Genomic DNA, 15870 nt, shown 5'->3' on the forward strand with positions numbered 1-15870 from the left:
AGGGCATGTACTCATGGCCTGTACATGAACTGTAGTGAGTTCTCCAACTGTCTGCATATGGACTGTTGTTGGGTGGTACACTTCTCTTTCACTCTGAGTAAATGTTTAGTTTAGTCCACACCTCTCTCTCTCTCTCTCTCTCTCTCTCTCTCTCTCTCTCTCTCTCTCTCTCTCTCTCTCTCTCTCTCTCTCTCTCTCTCTCTCTCTCTCTCTGAGCAGTGGAGCAGAGAAAGCAAACACATTTGTCTAGCTGCTACAAGCAGGAAACCAATCAAAGGGTGAACTACGACTACTCAGAAAGACATAGAAAGAGAGAGAGAGAGAGAGCGAGAGAGCGCGCGAGAGAAAGGAGGGGTGACATCAAGAAGACAAAGAAGAAGCGGCAGAGTTTCAGACCACGACACACAGCATGTTTCCGCTGTCCTGGGAGACGATGTATCAGCTCTGTTGACCCTGTAAGATTTGTACGCCTCCGTGTGGGTAAGCAGAGGACAGTCCTGTACTCGGGCCGAGGCTGGATGCATTTGAAAGGGTGGAAAGAAAGAGGGGGAGGCAGTGGATGGTAAAAGTTTGAACTGTTTGGAAGTTAAGAGTGTCAAACTCTAGTCTTTTTTTATCTTCGTTCTCGCTTCACTTCCACTTGTTATATCGTTCCCTTTATGGAAATTGTTAAATATAGACTTTTATTTTGGCATGTTTTCGAAGACTTGACAATGGAGTGAGAGGCCGGGTGGATGGCAGCTACTGCTTTTAAAGATGCAACTGCTTATGGAATTATTATTAATTGGACGAACTGGAAATGCTGTTTGAAGGTGGGGATATTTTTGAAACTGAACTCTTGACAACATTCGACGGACTGCAAATGTCAGTGTAAACACTGAAAACTCCAGCTGCTGAAGATATTTTCTCCTCATTTCTGCTCATGAATATTCAGTCATGAGTTCCCACACCCCCTAACTCATTCACTGACCGACAATAAAGTTTTTTGCTGCACTCAGTGGTGTGATAATGGCGGCAGCAGCAGGTTTGAGGAACTCCAGGAGCCCAAAATTGTGCTCCCAGCCACCCACCAGTGGAGATCTGCGAATGGTGGAGAAGACCTTCAGAAGGCTCGCTAAGCTCCACGAGCTGTGCACGGATCCCCTCTTAGGCCTGAGGAACAGTTCGCCGTACCTGCCCGACCTGGTGTCTGAGACCTCGACGCTGCTCACGCAGGTTTGGGAGCCTTACCAAGGCTACGGGGCAGCTGGCGCCCCGGCGCCTCGGGGAGATGAGACCAGGTACCTGAGGGTCCACGTCAGAAACCTGCTGGATAAGACCGACAGGGCTGTGCTGCTCTTCAAAGAGGGACGCGAGAAAATATTTGAAGAGAGATCAACCTACAGGTAAGAGGCCTTCAGGCTGAGGTGAGCATCATCAAACAGAAGGGAGGCCAGGTCTGTGCTGGGAATTCCTCTAAAAAACAACCTCCTCATGCTTTTTTATATTTCTTCCACCAAACTACAAATAATACTCATTCTTGTTTCCGAATTTGCCCTCTTTTCCTGTGTTCTGTTTCTATACCCCGAGTTCAAACTGTGGACCGAACAAAAACAAGCGATCTGAAGACTTTTTGAACATGATGATCATTCTTCCAATTCGACTGAGGCAATAAATGAAATTCCACTAAAACTCATTAAAATGTGACGTTTCCAAACCAGAGCACGATCAAACAGCCGAATCTCAAAACACACATAACATGTTTAAAATGTTCAAATAAAATGAATAAGCTATCTTTAAACAGGCTTATTTTATGGCAGCCATTTCCTTCCCAAAGTGATCGCGCTCTCAAACTGAAACCTGATCTCTTTCTTTTTTTCTCAATAAATTTGTTTCCACACCTGTCCTCTCCCTTGTGTAAAAAACAAATGACCCGACGCCGGGGTCAGTAAGTGGTGATGCACTATACAATTTTCCCTTCATTACCAAGTGACAGAAGCTTTTCACTCCACTTATACGTCATTAAAAGCAAAACAATGAAGACTTAGTGTGCTGTAATTATAATTATTGGACAAACAAATCCAAAATAAGTAACTCAATAGTTCAGAATTATGATAGTTGGTGAGATTTTCATCCTTTTTTGGAACTCTACGTGAGATGGACTAAATTTTACAGGGGCTGTGAGAACATAAAATAGCGTCTCGATTGTGCAGAGGTTGAAAATAGACTTTACTGTAAACTGAAATGCTCTGTGAGTTTTGCCGTGGATATTTTGGATCAGCTTGAAAGAGTGACTTATTTTGGAGTTTGGGCCACATTCCCATGATCCTGTTTGGGAATACTAATGCTGAGAGTGGAAAGAAGGCTCCAACCTGCACCTTTGTGATGCTAATATGTGGAAACCGGAAAAAGCAACAACATCTTTTGAATGTGTGCAGCCGTGGGGAGACAGAAAAGCGGTCCAGCTTGGACAGACTTTTTTTTTTTTTTTTTTCTTTCTCTGGATTCCTGTACAGTTGGATGCTCAAGCATTACTGCACTATTGTGCTTTTAGTGCATATGCTCACCTGGCAGCACTATGAATCCAGGACTGGATGACCACACAACTTCTTTGTTGTATTTAGTTGCATTAGATCTGTTATAGCAGCAACCAAGCAAAACATCAACAGAAATCCCCCATTTGCATTTTGCTCCTTTACTTTGACACGGACAAGAAGTGCTGTTTCATTACATTTAAATTAAAAACCCATATTCTTACCTAGTTTTTAGTTTTTGGTTAAGTTGTGTTGCGACAAAATAATTCTTGTCATGGTACTATTTTACAACAATGTCCCAAATTAATAAGATAGAACTATTATTAGCTGTTGGAATCGTTGGCAATAGCAAAGCTCTTCATGCTCGAGATCAGAGGTCTGCAACTCGCTTATCTTGAAGAACAAGCGGCTCTTTCGCACCTCTGAGGTGTGAAGTTTTAGAAAATTGCATGCAAATAAACAATACATTTTTAAATTGAAAACGCATGCTTGTTTTATAGAAGGCTTCTTATCTAATGGCATAAAAAAAAGTTGAAACTGCTAAATTTTATTAAAAAATAACTAACTGCTAAAATCACTACAATGGCCTAAACAACAACTTCAACAGCTAATTTCAACCAAAATGCTTAAAAATATAAAACCGCTAAAACAAACTGAAATGTGGTACAATATATTGTCTGTTTTAAATTGGAGTTCGGAAACTTTTTAAATGCAACCTTAGATTTTTGTGTGTCTATAAAAATTATACATGCTTTTATATGAGCTATAGTTTCTTCCTTTTAAAGATTAAATGTGTTTTGTTGGTTTATTTGGCGGAAAGTGGCAAAAATTGGCTTTATCTGTCATAGAGGGTGCCGACTCCCGTTAGATGCTCCGTCTATTAAATCTTTGTGAATAGTCTGAAACTTCACTGTCTCCATTGCAATAAATGTATCCTTGAAATACGGTATTTCAATAGAATAATTTGTAGTTTTCCCATCAGCACACAGATTTCTCCTGCTACTGATTGACAATGGCTTTGCATCAATTCAAATGTCAAAAACAATCATTCCAGACTGATATTATTTGCCTAAAAGAAATGTTATACTGATATTACAATCAAGCAGTATTACAGACCCCAGCCTCCTTGGCTAAAAAGAATGTGATTGAGGACAGAAAAATGCAATTGACACTGTGCTTCCACAGTTTTGTTCATAATTCTAATGGACAATGGATAAGTTGATGCAATCGCATAACAATTAAAGTGCAAAAGCCTGATTGCAATGCACACTGACTAACGCAACCCAAGCCGTAATCTCGGTGACAAGCTTATCAACACGCCTTGTGGTTGGCTCTCAGCTCTTATATGTAGATTCTTCTTCACACTCTACAACATCTGCTGTGTGATTACAAAATGTTACAGGCACCAGCGCTGATGATTTGAATCTGGAAAATCAGATAGGGCTTTTTTTAAAAGACTTCTTACATCATAGTGACAAATCTTCTGCACGCACAACAGATGGCCTGACCACACCGATGACTGCATGGGCAGCCATGTGGCTAATTCACGTTATGGACATTTCTACACACACCCTCTGTTTTTTTGAGCCTCGAGGCTGCCCAGCTGTGAAGATGGCTTTCCTTTACAGCATGTTATCTCTTAGCGTCAGGGCAGTAAGTTATACATCTATTTCTAAAAAGACGCTGTGGAGGAAGTTGGAATAATAGTTGGCCTTTAGTAAGTGAAATTTCAGCCAGGCAATCGTGGAAAGCTAAAAAGGGAACTGAAATCCGGCAAGTGGCACAGAAAACAGAGACAGACAGCGGAGGGTTTAAAGGCTGGAGGATTATTGTCTGTGACATATCGACGGCTTTGGTCTCCTCTGATAGGAATTTGAGAAAGAAAGAAACGTGCAAAAGGCCAAACCCACTGACAAATGCAACTAAAACCCTTTCCAGAGACACATACGTCTTCAAACAGTACAACGCAACGTCACATGGTAGGAAAGTCCAAATCAAAAGGGAGACACGGTTCAATCACATTTTCTGGGTTACATCTAGTCTATTATGTACTTATTGAACTGTGATTCATGTATTCAAACGTCTTGCAAATCTAGACACTGAATGACAACCTTAATATTTGAAGAATAGAATTTAGATAGCAGTACTGCACTTTTACTTAAATAAATGCTTCCTTAAGTATTGTTGTCAAACATTTGGAGATATGTACTAATAGAATAGAAGTAGAATGCCACATGCAATGAAAATAGTCAACTATACTTTCCTGAGTATGGTTAGTTACAGCTTAGTGTACAATTGTCGTGTCCAGCCTCACCATTTTGAACATTGACATTGCATAAAAGTTTTTTTCCTCTTTGCAATTAGAAATTCATCACAGTACACATTTCTTTTTAAGGTCACGCAATAAAAAACCTTTTTTTGTAAATGTCCTGAAACCTCAATACAAAAAATGTGCAATGACATTATCATTCCTCTTTTTAAAAACATTTCACTCTTCTAGCAGAGTGGAGCACTTGATTATCAGTCTGTAGAAGTAAATCGCTTACTTTATTGTATTGTGTTTTCTCAGAGAAATGCAATCTGCCTCACATGAGGCTTCATGAAGTCTGAGGCTGGTGGGCAACATGCAATTTGTAGCAATGGCATTTACAAATGGAAACCACTCCCAACTAATAGATATGCAATCTAATGAATCATCTGAAGTTCATATTTTACAGAATGCCTTTATTTGTGCATTTGTGCATAAAAGCCGGGGTAAGTTATGTGATTCTTAGATTTTTTTTTTTTTTATTATCATTTTAGTCTCGATGGATAATTTTAGTTTCCATACAGACCTACAGCTGGGTCTTACACGTTCCTTCCCACGTCCGCTTTTGCTACTACTCTGTTCTGCTCTCAAGAGGTTCACTATTCCTTACTCGGTTGGAAAGTTTAGCGCCACTTTTCACACCATCAGATGTATTTTAATGAATCTCAGATGCCTGCACGGATCTAAAGGAAATTTCCAAAGTTGCATCAAAAACGTTTGGCACGAAATGAAATATGCACCGTTAAAAATTCATGCTGCTAAATCAGACATTACAGACATGAGCAGCTGCTGCCCACGTCTCCGCTCCTTACAGCCCGTGAGCCCATTTCCAAAATTAATACAATATTAGTTTTACCGGTTATCAGAACGGTAACGTCCTTTTAACTAGATTTGTACCATATATATGAGTTTAATTATGATTGTAGTGTTAAGTTAAAACTTAAATGAACATTTTCATGAAATCAGCTGCCATAAATCGAACCTTTCCTTGCGGTGGAAGTGTTCAGTCAAAACTTGGCTACTGTTGTTGTAGCACTCATAATAGTCAAACTTGCCCATTCCTGAGATCATCAGTATAAATCCAGATCTACTTTATTGTGCATTATAATGTTTGTGAGACACTTCAAATATGCATAATTGTATCTGATGATTATGTGGCACGTGTTAATTCTTGTGGCATACAGGGGAAATGATTAAGTCCAAATCCTAAAAAAATATAGATTTTACACAAATCAAAAGTATTTTATTCACTGGAACCTGATTTGAGGCATAAACATTTATAGCGAAACAGAAGTAGTGTGCTCTGTCATGACATGTTCAGGCGTACATGTATACACGGCCATAGATTCTGGATGCTGTGGATTCAGTGACGTTAATGGCAGAAATTTTAAATGGCCTTGAATGAATGAACAACTGCCTAAACTTCAGACTTACAAATTAATATTCAAAACAGAATTTAGTTTTAATGTTGATCACTTAAAAAACGTGCCAGGGAGGTACATTCAATCTAATTTAATGCCTATTTTGTGTCATTTTGTGAGTGAAATCCCACCAATGTGTATATTGTCTATCAGAAGCATGTACAGCAAATCGTGTAGGAAATGCTGAGTATACAATTGTGAAAAACAATTGTCTGAAAATAGACCCATGGAATTGTAGAAGAAAAAAAAACACATCGAAGAGCTTCTACGAGTGCGATACGTAAAGGCTGTCCTTGAGAGACACACTGGCCACTGGAACATTTTGTGGTATTGAAAGGCAAGCATGCAGCAGGTAGCATCCTGTTTGCAAGCTGGACTCCCTTTTATGCACTCATGTGAGCGTTTATCTATGGAAAGTATCAGCAGTGCTTTAGCTGAACATGTTTCAACTGAAACTAAGCACATCGGTTGGTAATTCCAACTTTGAGTAGCTGGTGGTTTTTATTTACGTATAGCAATTGTTAAATAGCAAATGTAGATAGTCTCTTTTAAAAAGCCACAGATTTAGATTACGTGACAAGAGAGCTTTTGCACGGACATAAAATAGACTGGGTTTTTATATTTTCACTCAATGTCGACAGTATTTAACATTTGGATTATCAGCTTAAAAGAGGTGATTAGCTGGCTTAAAAAAAAAAAAAAACTGTTTTTCAACGCCCCTTGTGCAAGATGACAAAAGTGCTTGAATGTCACTACATGGAAACCAATGTAAAGCCTCACTTGCCTCTCCAACTGAAACTCAGATGTGTTTCTCATTCTTAGGAAGAATTTGACCAAGCTGTCGTTGATGTTCAGTCACATGCTGTGGGAGCTGAGGGCCATGTTTCCAGAAGGATGTTTTCAGGGTGACACCTACAGGATGACGAAGAAAGAGGCAGAGGAGTTCTGGAGACATTCATTTGGCAACCAGTGCGTGAGGGAAATTCTTCATGCTGACAACATCCTTGGTTCCATTCGTTGTTGTTTCTTTGGGGGGGGTGAGCGATTATGAGTTATGTCCACACTCACAGACTGTCCATTTGTCCTGATAGGTGTATAGTACAGTGGAGTAGCTTCAAGAAGCAGCTGCGAAGCGCGCATGCATTTGGGGAGGGGATGGAGTCCATGGCTCTCAAATCAACTATTGATCTCACCTGTAATGATCACATCTCTGTATTTGAGTTTGACATCTTTACAAGACTATTTCAGGTGAGTTAAGCATTTCAAAAAACTGTAAAATAACTGATTACTTAAAGAGAGAATAAGACGTTTTATCAAATCTTCATCAATGTTGTTTTTCGGGGGATTGTTTTGGAATGGAAAGTTTGGTACTGGCCATGAGGGGAACAAGTCTGAAGGCCGGAGCAGACGAGTGCTAAAGCACTAAAGCTCAAATCATAGTTTGCTTGTTAAAGTAAAAGTGCTCCTACACGGGACTAAAGGTGACAGACTACTTTCTAGCTGGAACCAAATACTTCCTCAATTCTTACTTGCAAATGTGATATCCCTGACAGCATAACTACACCTCCTCTCACCTGAGGAATGTCGATTACCTTCTTGTCTTTTAGCCCTGGAGATCACTTATCAGGAACTGGAACCAGCTTGCGGTGACTCATCCGGGCTACATGGCCTTCCTCACCTATGACCAGGTGATAAGTCGTCTGCAGCACTACCTGCACAAACCCGGCAGGTGAGTCTCGTTTATTTTTGCCTTTGGATCATATTTTGAAACTGTTGAGTTGCTAATCACTTTCCTTCACTTCTACACTCTCTGGTCACTCTATTAGGTATACCTGGTCACACACTTGTTGATGCAAAAAGGTCAAGAGCCGCTGAGGTTCAAACTGAGCATGAGAAAATGGGGCAATGGAGATTTAAGTGACTTTCAATGTCGCATTGTTTCTGGTTCCAGATAGGCTGGTCTGAGTTTTTCAAAAACTGCTGATTTACTGGGATTTTCACACACACAACTATCTCAAAAGTTTACAGAGACGAGAAGACATCCAGGGCAGAATGCCTTGTTGATGCCAGAAGTCAGAGGGAAATGGTCAGATTTGTGAAAGGAAACTACTTTTTACTTAAAATACATGTAGAAACTGTCACTGGCCACACAACACGTGACAAGTTGATGTGCTACAGCAGCAGAAGACCGCACAGAGTTAGATGATGTTACACTTTTCCCCCCCAAATGACTATGGTCAGTAACAACAGCAGATTCCATGCGGTGCTTCAGTGAACGGTGTTGATGCCAATAAGAAGTTAAAAAAAAATAAATCCTCCACACCATTATACAACCGGCAGCAGATTAAACCAGTTCCATAAACAGTTTCACACTGTTTATGCTAAATTCTGTTATGTTAATGTTGAACTCTGACTCATGAAATCAGATTGTGGTTTTCCCATTTTCTTTGCTTGTAGGGGCTAAGTGCTCTCTCCAATCACTCCAAGCAATAATACATGCCCAACGCTTATTTGAACACTCCTCGCTGTGTATTATGTGACTCATAGTGCCAATCCTTTGTTGATCACCAGCAATATGCACACAATCTGAAAGTGCAATCTATTAGTGTGAGCATTGCAATTTAGAAACCTTCATCTAGAATCTTTGTAAATCAGACCCGATGTTCCAAACCACCTCCTCAGACGTCCGTTATATAATTCCGTTGCAACGTCATTCTCCTTGCACATCGATGCATGAAGGAGCCACTGTTACCATATGCATTTGCACATCACCTCCAAGTATTCAGTCAAGGTCAACACCTTGACTGAATACTGACGAAACATGCTGTGGCACCAAATTTATGAAATTGATGGCACATTGTGTAAAGTGATGAAGTCAAATCGTACAGTCTGTCGCTGGCTTTACAGACGCTTCGGTGATCTTGGCCCAATCATGCAGTTGTTTTTTTTTTTGTTGTTTTTTTATCATCGTACTTATTATTTCCTTTTTTACTTTAACCACTCTGTCCACTTTCAAGACCAATTAGACAGGCAGTAGATCAGTAATTTCTAAAACCTTCAGCACATCTGGCACTAATAATCATGCTCCCTTCCAAGGCACTTACATACTTCCTCATTCAGCATGTTGTGTTGACCATGAATTCATGCCTATTTGCATCTGCTTCCTGCCATGTGCATTGTGAGTTGTATATACTTGAACTACAACAGCTAAGAAAAATTATTTCATTTGAACTTTGACTCCACTCTCAAAATAATTACCACCAGTATAACAATGTTGAAATGACTCATCTATCAGCTTCACAGCGTCTGAGGCTATTTCTAATGTGAAGCTTGTGTTTTGGAAGCAACTGTGATTTACAAGCATCTGTCGTCCTGCAAGCTACATATTCCGTCTAAGCTGCACAAGAATGGGCCACTGGGCTATTGGCCACGTGACAAATGAAGCGGACATCGTCCAGACTATCCCCGAGAATACACCGCTTTACCAGGCTCTCATTCAGGGCTTCAAGGAAGGCTGGTTAGGACAAACACACACAAAGGCTCTTGATTTATTTTACCTTTGTTTATGTGTTTGTTTTCTCAGTACTGTGTGTTTTCACGCCTGCAGCTACCTGTACCCAGATGGCCGTGATGTGAACCCCGACCTGACAAGCTTGTGCGAACCAGCCCAGAAGGGAAAAGTGAAAGTTACAGAAGTAACCGGATGCACTTGATACCGCTTTATTAATTTTAGAGGAGACTGCCAGCGGCTTCTTATGTGCCTGACCAAAAGCAAAACATAGACCTTGTACTGTGCTCTGTATTTTATTTTTTCTGTCTAACCACTGCCACCGTTTTGTCTTTTTTAACCAAATAGGAACAGTATGAGCTGTACTGTGCGATCAGCAGCACCTTCCAGCTGTGTAAGATCTGTGCCGAGAGGGATAAGGACACAAAGATCCAACCCTGCGGGCATCTCCTGTGCCAACCATGCCTCACAGGCTGGCAGGTACGGATCTTCATCCACCCACTCAAATTGCCTCGTGTCAGTTTCTCTCTGTTCAAAATGAGAGAGGACTGCACTACACATGCTATACAAGTGAATTCAATTCACCCTGTGCATAACCATCATCCCCACATCTGGAGCTGTTACTGTAACGTTTGGTGCATTCAGTGGAGCAAAACGGCATGGGTTGATTTATCTATGTCAGCCACTGTCTGGTTATTTGAATGTGGCTTGGCATTTAGGTCAAAAATATGCCATTCGAGTCTCTGGAAAACATTTCATTATAATATCAATAAACAAAAAGTTATTTTAGTAGTGTAAAACCTGCATTAACTAAAAAAGTTAATTAAGTAGTAAATATACTTAAATCAAACATAATCATGTCCTTCCACCCACTGACTTGTAGGAAAGGACATCTATTGCTATATTTATATTGTGGCTCTTACAGTACTGAGGTTGGCAGATCTTACTTCTACGCGTTGCAGCGGCATACAAAAGTGAGGTGACATTTCTGCTTGTTCCTGTAAAGGGGGCCTTCCCTTACATCCTGCTTACTCTTTTGACCACAGAGTAACAATGAGGACATCCAATCAGAATAAAAGCTACTGCTCTTTAATGACAGCTCTGTGCTCTACGAGTACTTCTTTGAAAATGTTAGCCCGTCAGAGGTCTTCCATCTGTTCAGAAAAGTATTTGTAAAGGTGTAGCGCAGCATGTCCTGATATTTGGCTTTAAATGTACCATGTGAAGTGAAGCTCTCATCCTCCCCAAACACTATCATTTACAGTCACTTCCATAAAAATGGAGCATGTGAAGCATATCACAGGAGAGAGATAGAGAGAGAGAGAGAGAGAGAGAGAGAGAGAGAGAGAGAGAGAGAGAGAGAAACGTTATGGGGAAATTGAATAAGATTTATGATTGTCAGACCAACAAAGAGAAGTTGCAAGCTCGTCTAGACAGTGGTTATAAATGATCAACAACAATAGGTTTATAAAACAAAAGAAAAAGGCTTTCATGACGGTAGAGAAACTATATCACAATTTCTACATGCAAATCAAATTGTGGTTGAATGAACAGCCAGTAAAATGTTGCAACAAGTCGCCTTCATCTATTGGTACATGTGAAAACCGGTGTCTGCATTTTCCATCCTCTTCATCTTTTGAAAGTTCGGTGGCTTTCCTGTCTGAAGACGAGGTCAAAATATTCCACTACACAACTCAAATGACACAAAGCTGTTCTCAAGACAATATGCCTTTATGTTCACGGGATGTTTTCCGTTTAACAAGTTTTTGGTGTTTGTCCAACAGAAGACGGCCGGCCACACGTGCCCATACTGTCGCTGCGACATCAGAGGAACAGAATCCGTCCTTATTGAGCCTTACCTGCCAGACAGCGGTCAGTGGGATTTGAAAGGTAACGAGGACGCCGAGGACGAGGACCACGAGGACCACGAGGACATTGAACTGCTGGTAAAGGAAATGGCAGCACTCAAGAAGGTGTGTAAGCAGCGTGTAATTTGCTGAGGGGATGGGTGGCCACTTATGTCTTTATGGTTAATGTATTACTAGTTCTGCTGGATAGTCTCTTATTGTGTACGAAGGAAAGGTAAACTCTATCCCCTTCTCACAATGACCATAGCTTATTTTATTATTTCAATTTGTCTTTATTATTAATTTGACATTAAATTCAGTTCTAATTCAAAAAAAAAAAAATCAATATAGTACATTAATCCAAATATTCATTTTTATTCAATGAATGAACTGTTGTGACAAAAATTATTAATTTCTTTTTTTTTTGTGTGTGTGTGCGAAATATTTCCAAATCATGGATTACTGTTCAATACTTTTCTAAACTTTCCCCAGCTCGAACATTTGGTGAGAATTTTTAGTGTTCATCTGTTTAGGTTCAAGAAATAAAAAAAAAATAAAAAAAAGATTAACTCTGTCTCAGTTGAAATATACCTTCTCCATAAGAGTTTTTACAAAGAATATATTATTGTCGATAACTGTGGACGCATATATTGATAATTATGAGGATCTGATTTGTGATGAAAGTAGAGAAGTTGCTGTTTTGGTGAGATAAACTACAAAAACTAGAAATCAGATAAATAATAAGTAGTGAGTAAAAATATCAATTATATTAAAAGACAGCATTGGACTTAATGTATTAGTAAAAACGATTGTGATGAATGTAATATTGTAATGCGGATAAAAAATAGATTGCCGGACTATTATACATAAATGTGCCAGTTGCAGGTTGAATACAAAGACTTTGATGGCAGACCTTTGATTTTTAATGTAAAAGCCTCGAGCTCGCATCCGTCAACAAATTCTATTTATTCCTTATAGATCAGTTTTTGAAAATTCTCCCTCTTTTTTTTTGAAACTACACAGAATATGCCATTCATCCAAAAACTACTATTTGGCATGAGGTGACATGAGCGTGTGGTCTGATGATGAAGTAGCTTTGACCACAGTTCTTTGATGGCAACAAGCCTCCATCTCCTCCTCCTCCTCCTCCTCCTCCTCTTCCTCCATCTCCATCTCCTCCTCCTCATCCTTTTTGAACAATAAATTTATGCACCCCACTCAATGATTGCATTTTACTTCAACAGTTCTCAAGTTTGGATTTCCAGGCTTCCCATTCTCATCAACTCGGCGCAAATCTTCCCCCTACAAACATGACAGCCGCACGATGCCCATCTCCATCCCTCCAGCGACACACATCTGAGACCAAGTCTCCGACCAAACCCTCCCGCTCTCATTCAGTAAGCTCCGAGAGACACTCGAGCTGTTTACATGTTTCTACTCTATCATCTCGTGGCAGCTTGATGATGTGAAGTGCTGACTTTCCACAGCCTTCAAAGATGCTAAAACTATCAACAATGTTAATGCATGCACAGCACTGCAGATACTCACCATGAGCGGCGTGAATGTAAGCAGTAGCTGATGCCTGCACAATCATTATGACCCATTTCCTCTATTCTGCAGGCTCACAGTGGCGCTGGAACACACAAACAAAAGAACAATCGGTGAGACACTGCAGATGAGTTACGGGGAAGAATTCCTGTCACCTAAATATCATTTTATTTAAAAAAAAATTTAAACTGCCTGGTTCACATATAAGAACCGAGTGAAATCAGTTCCAGATTTCTTAAGGGGAACTAAGAACTCTGCCAAGGTACTGAATCCTCTGACAAGTGTGAAAGACAAGAGTCATTTTGTCCTGAGGCTACTTTTACGAATAACACTGTGTAAAGATTTTTGCAGTCATATGTTAGCTGGTTTCACACTTTAACACAATTTTATCATCAGAACTATAAATGTCTGCTATGCTTGCTGAGGGCAGGTTTCGGCAGCAAGTCAGACTGTAATCATTACTGTTCATGTGAAGATTTTCAAAGATCTGCAAATACAGTAAATGATCCACATTGGACACAATAATGGTTTTTAATCAAAAATCCAATGTAATTACTATGAAAGTCTACCTTTTCCGGTCTTCTCAGGTGGCAAGGCAACAATCCAGCCAGCAGCACAGAGGAGAGCAGTGGTGGTCTGAGACCACATCCTCTTTCTCAAAGGTAACGAGCAGCTTTTTCTTTTTTCTTCTTCTTTACTGAGCTTCACAGCAACATGCAATTATTTTCCATTTAATTTTTATATATTGATTATCAGGAATGGACAGTCATGAGAAGGCTTTTTAAAAAAAACAAAAAGCATAACAGCAACTTGAACTGTATTCACACTTCTGTGTTTCAACAGTGCCGAGCACCTCAGACTGTCACAGTCTTCTTCTCACAAGAGTGCCAGCAGTAAGTCACAACATTGCATCTTAAACAAATTGTGTAAAAAATAAATAAACAAAAATGACAGTAGATTTTAGAGCAGGCTTTAGATTGCACTTTAGTTTTTTTTTTATCATAAGTATAATATCACATTGTGACACATTGGGTTATGCTACCTCTACATATTGAATATTTCAGTTTTTCTCAGATTCATTTACTGAATAAAGATATGAGGCTTTCGTGTATCTGTTCACAACTGAGCAGGGCAAGCTGAGTCGGCTCAAAGGGCTTTGTTTTACCTTCAATCACAGTAATTTATGAGAGAAATCATCACGTCAGACTGGAAGTCTTGTACTATTATTAACAGCTTAGTTTCACGTCAGGTCAATAGAACCCGCTACTGGTAAACCATGTAAACTAGTAGCACCTGTCCATGGGTCGGGGGATCTAAACCACCCCCCACCTTCATACTTGATCATCCATTACTTTGTGTATATTTTGTGTATATTGCATTGGGGCTCAGTTAGTAGACCGGGCTGTGCCTCAGTCAGAAGATTGCAGGTTTCATCCCCCATCAGTCTATATGTCAAAGTGTCCATGAGCAAGACACTAAACCCCATCAAATAGACTTAGCGCCTTATGTGGCAGCTGTCTCTATTTTATGCCTGTAAGAGAATGTGACTAACAGTGCACAGTGCTTTAGGGGCTGCTAAATCAGGGGCAAATTGCTATATAAATAAAATCTATTTACCAATCCTAATATTTAATTCCTTTTTTTTCGTTTTGTTGTTTTTTCACTTTAGCTTGCAGCTCACTTGAAGGTTGGATAGAATTTGATAATCAGTAATTCCAGGTATGCCTATCAACACACCTCCAATCAAAATGAAAGCTCTGCTAACCCAAAGTGGCATTTACTCCATCTGAGTTATGTTATTTCCAGAGGCAGAGGTTTTAGCAAGAATGGAAAATATGTCAGGAGCATGCAGTGTTTCCTCTGGCTGCCGGTGTAAATGTGAGCTCTCTTTTGTGATTGTGTGTAGGTGAGGTAGTGTGGCTCGGACCCTCCAGCCCCGTCAAAGAGAGAAGACGGAAGGAGAGGGAGGACAGGAGAGAAGGAAGGAGAAAAGACAAGTGTGGCCTTGGAGAGATGGCGAGAACAATGTCGTCCTGAGTTGCGCAACAGCCACTGGATTCTGGAAAGTTCTGACGGACACAAAGTCTTATTTCATTGATTGTAAAAACTGTAAACCTCCATGTTTAACTATCAATTAGCAGGCGCCTGCTGCACATGAAAGGAGTGGGCTGGACTGAGAGGAAGATGTGCCCTCTCTGCAATTATCAGCATGATTTGTTTTATAATAACACCTCATTTCAATTTTTCGCTCCGTCCTCTTTATGAATTTTTACTAAGACTCCATTAAATAATAAAACTTAATGGACTGATTTGTAAATGGAAATGTAATTACAAAGAAAAATAAAAGAGCCAAATTACAATGGAAAAGTTTATGTTTCCTCACAAATTATTCCAATCAGCGACAATTCCATGGATTTTAAATCCATAAAGTTAAATATTACAAAATCCCAATTGTGGGATTTTAATTATTTTAGCTTGTTTTGTTTTGGGTTTTTTTTAACCAGAGGCTATAATTATAATTATACTTTAATTCTTTTTGATATTGTGCGTTAGCAATAATTGACAAAAATATCAACTTTTACGTTAATAATATAGGAGTTGCACCAACACCTAGAGAGAATATATGACACATTATTTTTTAATGCAACCTCGATCAATGCAGAGCAGAACAAAGGCTTCTGGCTCACTTAAACATGCAAATAAATACAGAAATGAAAACAGACAA

At 39.7% G+C, this 15870-nt stretch overlaps 1 protein-coding gene across 4 annotated transcripts; it reads left to right on the forward strand.

Moving 5' to 3' along the window:
- Window positions 1-209: 209 nt before the first annotated feature.
- On the forward strand, window positions 210-15859 carry cblc (Cbl proto-oncogene C, E3 ubiquitin protein ligase). 4 transcript variants are annotated; one of them, XM_080471341.1, is made up of 14 exons: window positions 210-1385; window positions 7065-7211; window positions 7334-7490; window positions 7850-7971; window positions 9622-9759; window positions 9850-9937; window positions 10099-10230; window positions 11535-11723; window positions 12842-12994; window positions 13218-13258; window positions 13733-13807; window positions 13989-14038; window positions 14815-14864; window positions 15052-15515. In XM_080471341.1, the coding sequence occupies exons 1-13, from the start codon at window positions 1009-1011 to the stop codon at window positions 14856-14858; spliced, it is 1713 nt and encodes a 570-aa protein (XP_080327467.1). In that variant the 5' UTR covers window positions 210-1008; the 3' UTR covers window positions 14859-14864; window positions 15052-15515. The 4 variants fall into 4 exon arrangements, with proteins under 4 accessions (XP_080327467.1, XP_080327466.1, XP_080327469.1 ...); XM_080471340.1 differs by lacking the exon at window positions 14815-14864 and having other exon boundaries at window positions 216-1385; window positions 15052-15859; XM_080471343.1 differs by lacking the exon at window positions 9622-9759 and having other exon boundaries at window positions 270-1385; window positions 9826-9937.
- Window positions 15860-15870: the final 11 nt, after the last annotated feature.

This window comes from Lipophrys pholis, assembly GCF_963383615.2.
Source record: "Lipophrys pholis genome assembly, chromosome: 9".
In the NCBI taxonomy this organism is placed as follows: domain Eukaryota; kingdom Metazoa; phylum Chordata; class Actinopteri; order Blenniiformes; family Blenniidae; genus Lipophrys; species Lipophrys pholis.

Coding starts and splice junctions, on each gene's coding strand:
- cblc (XM_080471340.1), top strand. CDS start 1,009: ATGGCGGCAGCAGCAGGTTTGAGGAACTCCAGGAGCCCAAAATTGTGC. Junction 7,972..9,621: donor TACCTGCACAAACCCGGCAG/GTGAGTCTCGTT, acceptor TCGTCCTGCAAG/CTACATATTCCGTCTAAGCT. Junction 12,995..13,217: donor AACCCTCCCGCTCTCATTCA/GTAAGCTCCGAG, acceptor TCTATTCTGCAG/GCTCACAGTGGCGCTGGAAC.